Below are 10,308 nucleotides of genomic sequence, written 5' to 3'. Positions count from 1 at the left end.
GTTCAGACGAACCAATGAATTGGAAATGGTTGGTTACTCTGATGCTGACTACGCAGGCTGCATAGATTCCAGAAGATCCACTTCAGGATATATGTTTATGCTAGCCGGCGGAGCTGTATCTTGGAGAAGCACGAAGCAGACGTTGGTCACTACTTCGACCATGGAGGCCGAGTTCGTATCTTGTTTTGAAGCTACATCACATGGTGTTTGGTTGAAGAGTTTTATATCTGGGCTTAGAGTTGTAGACTCTATTTCTAGGCCTATTAAGTTGTACTGTGACAACTCAGCTGCTGTCTTTATGGCTAAGAATAACAAAAGTGGAAGTCGAAGTAAGCATATCGACATCAAGTATCTAGCCATAAGAGAACGTGTTAAAGATGGAAAAGTGCTCATCTAACACATTAGCACTGAGTTGATGATTGCCGATCCTTTGACTAAAGGCATGCCACCAAAGAAATTTAAGGATCATGTGGAAAATATGGGACTTGGTTCCATAATGTAATTTTTCATAGTACGCTACATTTCCATTTATGAAACTCGTATTCAGTTTAATATTTCTCATATGGTTTGTGCACATTCATTATCATTATTGATTTGAGAAGTATTTTATTATGTTTGGACCTAGAATAAACATATGGTTTATTCATTATATTTTTTATGGGTAATTGTGAAAAGTAATATATATGATACATGGAAGATAATACTCATTTATAGAGGACTTATCGCCATGATCTATATATTAATTTTCTTGTGACATATATTGAATTTATAGACCAAGTGGGAGAATGTAAGATATACATTACGAATATAGAATATATGGATACTAATTACCATATATTGTATATGGAGTATATTAAGTAAATACGTTATGATATATCTCTCCATTTATGGTCTATCAAATCCCATAATTATAGCAACGAATCAATACACATTAAGCCTCTCATTTCCGTTTCTCTTTGATGGAAAGGAACCGGTTTATAAATTGAGAGAGAGTTGTTTTGGTCCCTAAGCCTTTTAATCTCATTCATAAACGCACACCATCTAGTTCGAGGTTATTTCGGTTTAGAAGAGCAAAACGACGTTCCTTGACGCCGGCGAAGCCATTCCGAGTCACCGATAAAGCTCCGACGATTTTCCGATAACAATGGCCGGAGGTAAATGCTTGATCCATTTAGCTTCCGCTTTAAGGTTCATGTTTCTAATCATATGTTTTTGGATTAGAGACTATATTATTCTTACAAAGCTGCCTTAAAAAAAAAAAAAAAAAGCAACAAAGTTCACCATTTTGAAAAAAAAAAAACAAAACAAAACAAAACTAGCAAAGTTCAAACTTGCAAACTTTTCAAAGAAAAAAACTCCACCCTCGGAATCCGATAGGGCGAGATCGATTTAAACATCGCCACAAACATCGGAGATTGTTCAAATGGCCACGAAGAGTATACAGAGAGGAAACGAATTGAGATCATTAATGAGATTGTTATTTAGCCAACGTTTGATAAATATTTGGTAAATAGTCGTGTGACAGACATCCACGTATATTTACATGTTTAAATTGACAAAAATAATCCACATTTTTATTTTAATGAAAGACAAATCAGGAATTCTATGTCATGTTTGTGGTTATTTACCAAATATTTATCAAACGTTGGCTATACAGCAGTCTCAAACGTTTAAGCTAGCTAATTAACTAAATTTTTGTTTATCTTAATATTAATAGATTATTTCAGGTATGCGGTTATAGTTACTTAGCCCTTTATTATAAAAAAATTTATATATTGAAATTTTTAAATTGATTTGAGGGCTCTTAATTAATTTGATTTATCGTATTATTTCGTTTCCGTTTCATTGGGAAATTTTTAACAAAAAATTGGCTACGTAAGCCACCTAAACTATATGAATTGTAAATTAGCCAACCTTTGGTAAATAATTTGTAAATAGCCAACTTGCATACGTGGCAGCCTATTAACTACCTAAAATATATGTTTGGTTGTGTTAAATAAGGCTTTTATTAATCTGTTAATAAGTTTACTTGGCTATTTACAAGAAATTAACCAAAGGTGGGCTATATCTCAATCAACTATATCCGTGTGGCTATATAACTTAATAACCCAATTTTTAAACTCACTTCTCTTCCTTTTCTGGTTGAATTAGGTTTGAATATGTATACTCTGATGTTGTTTTGTTTTGTTTTGTTTTTATACACGATCATTAACCTTCACAAACCAAATATGCAATGAACAACACTGAAAAACTGAAAATTGTGGGTAGCTTTCTTTCTCTAAAAATTATAATTGAAATCTTTAATTATATTTGAATGATATATATACTTGATAGGGGAAACATGTAGTCGGGCTTTTATAATTGCATTGCTATATTTGGAATTTGATTAGAATTATAATTAAGTTTGAGCTGGTCATATACACGAACGAATTCAAGTACTATAGTGCTCCCCGACGGTCAATTCTCTAATGTAGAGGAAAATATGTAAAAAAAAAGTTACTATAAGAGCAGCTCCAACGCGGGCTTTCATTCCTTGCTGACGTGGAGAGCTTTTGATTGCCCATAGCGTTGGGAGCAATCTTAACGTCATAATAATTTGAGCATCGGTGCCCCTCCCTGGCACCGATGCTCACCTCTTTTTAAAAAAAATAATAAATTATAAAATATTAATCCTCTATTAACACAACCAAACAAATGCATTTTTACAAATTATCAATATATTTATACTTGTAAAATTAATTTTATCTACCATTCAATAACAAATTTACCATACTTCTAATTTTTTTATACATTCCTCAATTTAAAAAAAATATTATTTATTAATTTATATGTAACAGCTACATTTATTTTTATCATGTTCTCAACAATATTACCATATTCTCAATTTTTTACACATTCTCAAATTTAGAAAATTGTTATTTATCAATTTACATGTAACAATTACATTTAATTATTCGATGGTGTCAACAATTTTACCGTATTCTCAATTTTAGAGGGATTCAATTTTATTTCCCACTGTAAATAAGCATCTTGATGTTCATTATCTTCAAGCCAAAATCAAAGTTTTCTCAAGTCTCTCTATTACCCTCTATATATGCATTCTCATATAAATATAAATAAATAAAATTTTGTAGAAAATAAAGAGGAAATATGGTGGACAACCTTTACAAAATTGTTTGTATGAGGGGGAGTGATTTTGTTGGAAGTTGTCAACTTAATGATGTGGGAGAAATATAATAAAATATTATTATTTTGGTGATATGTTAAAAGTGGACAACTCCTAAGATTGGAGATGCTCTAAAAAGAAGCTTATTGAACGATTCAGTGATGCATTTAGAGTGCCTGATGGGACACAAATGATACGGTTAATCCATATATACGGTTTTCAAAATTTTGATATATTAAGATGATCTTTGAAAATAGTTATCTCAGGATTGAAGATTATTACTATTTTTCAGCTTGAGATAGAGAAATGAAATTTTAAATACACCAATTATACGACTAGTTTTAATAAGAAAAAAAATCATTTAAATGTGTAAATAAAAAATTATAATGTATTACTTAAAAACATGTTTAATTACTTTTATGTCATGAAAAAAATCATATATTTAACTAAAGTGTTATATAATAATATGTTCTAGAGAACTAATATTTCAAACTATTGATTCATATTTAAATATATTTTCTAATTACAGCAACTTGTTAGCCCTCAGTGTTTATTCTCTATGTTACATTCTACACTTGGCAAGACAGCACCTAAATCCTCCTGATTTTCAACATCCCAATATAACATATGCTTTGGCCAAGACAATCTGGATGTTAAAATAAAAGTGATCTACCATCTTTAATTTATGTCATATGGGGCTAATCACCCTATGCTCCTATTTCAATGTGGGACATTTTAACTTCTAGTTTTTCGCCAAAAACAAATAAACATGTCGTTTGACTAATTATGTTTTTTTTTTGTCCAATACTACATAAAGAAATTAGGAAATAATTTTTTTTTTCTTATTGATAATTAATTCAAGATTATGACGTAATTTGCTTTTTAAATGCCATGATAGCGCCTTGTTTCTCAAAATGATTTTCAATCGCCGGCTACAGCCTACAGCAGATTGTCTCGCTATTTCTCATTAAAAAAAAAAAAAATCAATTCGTAGGAAAATACTTTGCGCCACATTTTAGCTAATCTTTTGTTTTCTACGTCCTTGGTTATGTTTTAGTCCTTTAGATAGATTACATATTAGTTAAGTTATCTATTTTCTGTTTTGGGTGTATTTTGTTTTAAGCTATCATTTTTTAGTTCATAGAATTCTGTGTAGTCTAAGATATGGTATCACCCCAAATATGTAGAATAGTCTAAATGAACTTCATCCGAACCATAAATATGTATTTGAGCTCCATTCAGATTCATTATTTTTATCTTCTATGGCATTGTGTTTCCGTGATAAAAGATTGTCTTGACTTATACTCTGCCCTCAATTATTTCCATGTTTTCAGGATTACTACGGAGAGATTCACAAAGCTCGCCATGGCAGACGCTTCTCAACCCGATGTGCTCGTTTCACTTGATGCCGGGGGCGAAAACAATGGGGACCAGGGAGGCAACGATGAAATCGGAGAGCCGGGTCAACAGGACAATCAACAGGTTGACAAGGACGACCACGATGATGTCGAGGGCGATGACAGGGACGATGACGTTGACGAGGACCATGCCGTGCGAGAGCTATTTGTTTACAGCTTCTATGGAAAATTCAGGCGCCATCGACATCGGGTGCAAAAATGCCGCAGATATCACAAACCTCGCATCAATCGCTACTGCCTTCTCTGCGACGTAACTCACCCAAACATCGCTGCAAACATCGAACACCCTTGCAAATCTATTGGGATTTCTTCGTCGAAACCCCATTTGCCAGATAGAAAACGAATTTATAGTGGTTCACTTTCAATGCAAAAGCTACATCTATTTTGTTGATGCACAATCACTATAAACCCCAATAGGGAGGTGTTTACAATATACAAGTAGTGTTTCTTATTTTGGGATGATGAGTATGAAACCCCTTTTATATACTAAGGAGTTTACAAAAGTGACTATTCTTATTCGATGTGGGACTTTTTCCACTCCTATTATAATTAGGCTCTATCTCTCTAACAAGATCCACCCGCGCCAGACTCCAATACTTGAAGGAGAGGAAAGCTCATGGTTTGAAGTTAATCTCATCCAAATGGTGCTGGTATAAGTAGAGCTAATTCTTTAAAATCATTAAAAATATTCAGTTGTAAAGATTAGTTGATGACTAGAGAAAAGTGTCAATTGTTGACATTTATGTTAACAAATTATGTCGATTGTTGACATATACATATCAATATATCAATTGTTGACATTTATGTCAACAAATTATGTTAGTCGTTGACATTTCTGTCAACAAATCAACCAACTTTCGAGTGTTGTCATTTGTTGACAAACAAACTCAGATTAAAAAAAAAAAAACAGATTTCTTGACACAAACGAGACTCAAAGAAAAAAAATTAAAGAAAAAAAGAAGAAGGTAAAAAATGGATAAAAAAAATATTTCTATAATCTTTTTACTAGTATTTTTGTCCAAATTATAGTTTTAGTGAAAATTGAGAAAAATGCTATAAGATTGTAGTACTCGTGGCAATTTATCTATACTCAATGGACCCTAAGATAAAACTAATTTCCAAAATAAATAAATAAATAAAAAAGAAAATTGCCTATATTAATAGCAATTTTGATACTTTGAATCAAAATAAACCAAGTTATGTTTTTGGACACTTCTACTAGTAATTGTAGACATGAAAATATACACTTGTTCATTAACTGTAGACTTGTAAGTCTACAATTATTAATAAAAGTGTCCAATTAAAAATATAACTTGACTTATTTTGATCTAATGTATCAAAATTGTTACTAATCGAGACAATTTCCTGAATAAAAGGGATAAATTGAGTACAAAGAAAATACACGAATTGCCCCTCATATTTATTAGCTATTTTTTTTTTATTAGTGGATTTATAAATTAAATATGAAGTTCGGACTTGTGATATGATTTTGAATCAAATCGTAAAAATTAAAAATAAATTAGTAGTGTTTATGTGATTTTCCTATTCGTAACCTGGTTCGTTTTTGCTTCTTTTAAGAATGAGCCTTCGCACGTATCATCATAGAATATACATGACGTCTAATATTTGTTGTAGACTTGTGATTATCGTCCCATTCTCACCTTTCTACAATTCTAACGCTTAAAGAAGACTTCCAAGTATGATTTCAGACCCTTTTTTTTATTCTTCTTTTTCTTTCCCTTCTTTCTATTCATGTCAATAATGAATTATAAATGGTGTTATCAATAACAGATGATGTCTTAAGAACTGACATTAATAACCTCACTCACGCAGAATTTTATTTACTTTCTATAAACCGACTTTATTATTCAATTTCTTATTGTTGTTTTTCCATTGGTCATTTTCCGACTTGATAGTTAATGCATGTTTATAAGCCGAAACCGTTCCTCTGCCTCCAGAAAGCAAGTTCTTGATTAAAGTTCCAAACTTTTCAACTCGTTTCCCACTAGTTAGCTCAAAGGTCTTACATTTTACTCTTGCTTTATATATTTAGTTTACTAGTTTATTTATTATATTGCGTTAATGTGATCGAGACAATTATTAGCGATGGATTTTGTATGTAGTGAAGAATGCCTAACCACTGTTTGATATAATGCCCCAAAGAGCTGAACTTGAGTAACAAACGCAAATGAACTTCAATTTCGTATTCATCTGTGATACTTTACATGTATTGGATTAGTTAAGGCTTTAGAGTGAAATGGAAGAAATTATAATTTACTCTCTCTTTTTTTTCTTTCTTTTTTTTTTTTCCTGATAGGCAATGGAATTGTGAGAGAGTCATGTAACTAAAATGGAGGAGAGAGAAAGCTTCTCGGAGACATAGAGAAGAGGAACGTCATGTTCTGCGCCCACTCTTTGCGGATATTACGTCGCTGTCCCTGCTCGACCCTCGCCTCGAAGTCAACGACACTGACGCCCTCGAGGGCGTGCTCGACCTACGAAATATCGGTAGGCTTTTCGAGTCCCAGGCCTTTTCCCAGTTACTCTCCCAAGAAAGCCTCCGTTAAGGACTCGGATATTGTGTATCAAGTCACGACCACGCTGAAGCTGCGCCGCTCGGAGCCTCTGCACCGGACTCTGAGGCCGTTCCGACCAAACTTCGGCCCCGACCACCTCGTTTGGACTCTCATGAACCTCAAGAACGAGTACGACCTCGCTCTCGGCCTCTACGAATGGGCTCGGATCCGCAGAGAGCCCAGCCTCGAGGCTCGCTGCATCGTAGCCCAACTCGCCGCAGCGTCCAAGGATTTAGACACGGCTCGCTGGCTCATCGCCGAGTTTTGGAGCGGCCCCGAGATCGACCCGGGCCGGTCGTACGACCGATTCTCCGAGAAGCTGATATACACGTACAAGGACTGGGGTTCGGACCCCGCCGTGTTCGACGTCTTCTTCCGAGTCCTCGTCGATTCGGGCCATTTCGAAGAAGCCGACACGATCTTCAACAAGCTGTTGAACTACGGAATTCGTCTCTCGGTCGGTTCGTGCAACGCGCTCCTCGCTCGGGTCTTCGAAGAGAAAAGTAGAATCGGGGCTGGGATGAAGATTTTCAAGGAGTACCGAGAAGCTGGCGTTCGGTGGGACACCGAGTCTTATTCCATCGTTATGAACCTTCTGTGTCGGATCGGGAAAGTTAAAGAAGCTCACCATCTTCTCGTGACGATGGAGCTCCGAGGCCTCTCGCCGGATATTGAAACGTACAATGCCATCATCGGAGGATATTCCAGCCTCGACGAGCTCGAAAAAGTCTCAAAGCTCGTGGAAGAGCTGAGATCGAAAGGGCTCGACCCGAACGCGAGCACGTACGGAAGCCTCGTGTTCCTTCTATGCAAGGCCGGGAAACTCGCCGAGGCCGAGAAGGTTCTCAGAGAGATGACGAGCCGGGGAGTCGTGGCCGACCGCGGATTCTACACGAGTGCGATCTCGGGGCTCTGCAAGGCGGGGAGAGTCTCGGCCGCGCAGAAGGTGTTCGAGGAAATGCGGGCCCGGGGGATCGGGCCCGAGTACGGGGCCTACGCGAGCCTCGTGCGCGGGCTGTGCCGGCAGAGGCGGGTCCCGGAGGCCCACGGAGTCGCGGCGGAGATGAGGAGCGCGGGATTCAAGCCCGACGTGTACACGTTCACGGCGCTCGTGGACGGGCATTGCAAGCTCGGGGAGATGAAAGAGGCGTTCGAGCTCCACAACGAGATGGTGAGAGTCGGGATCGTGCCCAACGTCGTGACTTACACTGCCCTCGCCGACGGCCTTTGCAAACGCGGAGAGGTCGAGATCGCCAACGAGCTCCTCCAAGAAATGGCATCCAAGGTAAATGTGCTTGTTAACCGAAATTAACCGTTTTTTTTTTTTTTTTTGAAGTCACAGCCGGAGAAGTTTTAGTCGAATAGCAAAATTAGTAACTTTATTTTGGTAAATTTAACACGCAGAAAGTCGATTGAGATATTAATTAAGTAAGAATTAGTCTATTGACTACAAAATGCAGGGCAAGACTTAAAAACTAGTTGGGTTAACCGAAATTAACCAATTTTTTTTTAAGTATATCCGGAGAAGGTTTAGTAAAATAATATATGTAGTTTATTATGCTTATTTTTTTGTGAATTAACACGCAAAAAGTCTCAAGTGTGATATTTTTTAATGTTAATTAAATATTTGTGGTACTCTTAATCTTAACAAGAAACAGATAGCTGAAGGCATCATTTTACTAAAATTCAAGAGACGGATGATATAGCTGAATAGCCGATTGAAATCAATAGATTTGCAAAATAGCCAAGGTTAGTATAAAACTAGTTGCATAGCGCCAGGTTTCGATACATTTTGTGATTATGTGACTTAAAGTATTTTGAGAATTGTAAACTGCTTATATACATCGTCAAAAAAAAATTATGACTCAAAAATATTTTTGACAACGCACAGGTCATTTTGCTAATCAATTAGTTTCAAACCTATTTTGTAGATTTATTTATTTAATAACCGAAGTTTGTTTCTTCATTTTTACTCGAAGGGTCTCGAACTCAACGTGATCACCTACAACACGATGATCAACGGGCTGTGCAAGACGGGTCTCGTGGCCGAGGCGAGGAACATGATGGAGGAGATGAAACTGGCGGGCCCGCCCCCGAACGTCTTCACCTACAACACCCTCATCGACGCCTACGCCAGGCTCGGCGACTTTCCCGGGGCCCACGCGCTGCTCCGCGAGATGTCGGGCCGCAAAATCGAGCCAAACTCCGTGACGTTCGACGCGCTCATGAACGGGCTATGCCACGCGGGATCGCTCAGAGAAGGCTCCGAGCTCCTCCGCTGGATGCGCGAGAAAGGGATCGAGCCGGGCCCCGCGTGCTGCAACGCGCTGATGTGGCGCTACGTCGCGAACGGCGAGGTGGGTCCCGCGGAAGAGGTCTTTCGGGAAATGGCGGTTCGGGACGGGGACGCGTACAACGCCTTGGTGAAGGGTCATTGTGCGGCGGGGAATTCGAGGGAGGTCGATTTTTTGATCGGAGAGATGGGTTTGAAAGGGTTTGAGCTCGACGAGGGGTCGTATAGTGCGGTGATCAAGTTTTTTTGTGAGACGAAGAGGTTCGAGGAGGCGAGGGAAACGTTCGCGGAGATGAGACGGAGAGGGTTCGTGGCGGAGAGAGAGATATACGACGTGTTCGTCGACGCGAGCTACGGAGAAGAGAATGTCGATGCCACGCTCGAGCTTTGCGACGAAGTGATCGAGAATTGTCTCGTGAATCCGAAGAAGAGAGTGTCCAATAGATGAGATAGGTACACTGTTTTTTTTTTTTTTCATATATATAGTTTCAATTTTTTTTCATTTACACTGAAAAGATTAAAATTAGCAGAAATTGTTTTATGGCAAAGAGAGTTATGGGAGGGACTACAACCGGGAACAACTCGCACAAGAGTTCACACCATGGATATGGAAATTTCTACCCCAAATGGATATATATCTAGTGCACTTTGTAAATCAAAAGGGGGGAAAAAAACAAGCTCATAATTTTAATTGATATTTTTTTACGGGTGCTTCATAGGAGTAACAATTTTTTTAATTGTTGCGTATACCAAATAAAAGAATTATAACAACTTATAATCGTCTGATAAAAAAATAACAATAAAAATAAATGACATAGTAGCTACTTCCTACTTGTACTAGTCGTTTTTCCTTTA

At 37.4% G+C, this 10,308-nt stretch overlaps 1 protein-coding gene across 4 annotated transcripts; it reads left to right on the top strand.

The window, feature by feature from the left end:
- The first annotated feature begins 6,226 nt into the window (after positions 1–6,226).
- On the top strand, positions 6,227–10,272 carry LOC149403142 (Pentatricopeptide repeat (PPR-like) superfamily protein). 4 transcript variants are annotated; one of them, XM_089608776.1, is made up of 4 exons: positions 6,227–6,281; positions 6,902–8,445; positions 9,140–9,906; positions 9,984–10,272. In XM_089608776.1, exons 2-3 carry the CDS (start codon positions 6,982–6,984, stop codon positions 9,899–9,901), a joined length of 2,226 nt encoding a protein of 741 aa, XP_089464902.1. In that variant the 5' UTR covers positions 6,227–6,281; positions 6,902–6,981; the 3' UTR covers positions 9,902–9,906; positions 9,984–10,272. The 4 variants fall into 4 exon arrangements, with proteins under 4 accessions (XP_089464902.1, XP_089464903.1, XP_089464900.1 ...); XM_089608777.1 differs by having other exon boundaries at positions 9,981–10,272; XM_089608774.1 differs by having other exon boundaries at positions 9,140–10,272.
- Positions 10,273–10,308: the final 36 nt, after the last annotated feature.

The sequence above is a fragment of the Urtica dioica genome, chromosome 3 (genome assembly GCF_054948205.1).
Source record: "Urtica dioica subsp. dioica isolate 48M chromosome 3, U.dioica_male_clone48M_v1_H2, whole genome shotgun sequence".
Taxonomy (NCBI): domain Eukaryota; kingdom Viridiplantae; phylum Streptophyta; class Magnoliopsida; order Rosales; family Urticaceae; genus Urtica; species Urtica dioica.
The sequence above is the reverse complement of the archived record's forward strand: the minus strand, read 5'-3'. Positions and strand labels throughout refer to the sequence as shown.

Coding starts and splice junctions, on each gene's coding strand:
- LOC149403142 (XM_089608776.1), top strand. CDS start 6,982: ATGTTCTGCGCCCACTCTTTGCGGATATTACGTCGCTGTCCCTGCTCG. Junction 8,446..9,139: donor TCCAAGAAATGGCATCCAAG/GTAAATGTGCTT, acceptor TTTTACTCGAAG/GGTCTCGAACTCAACGTGAT.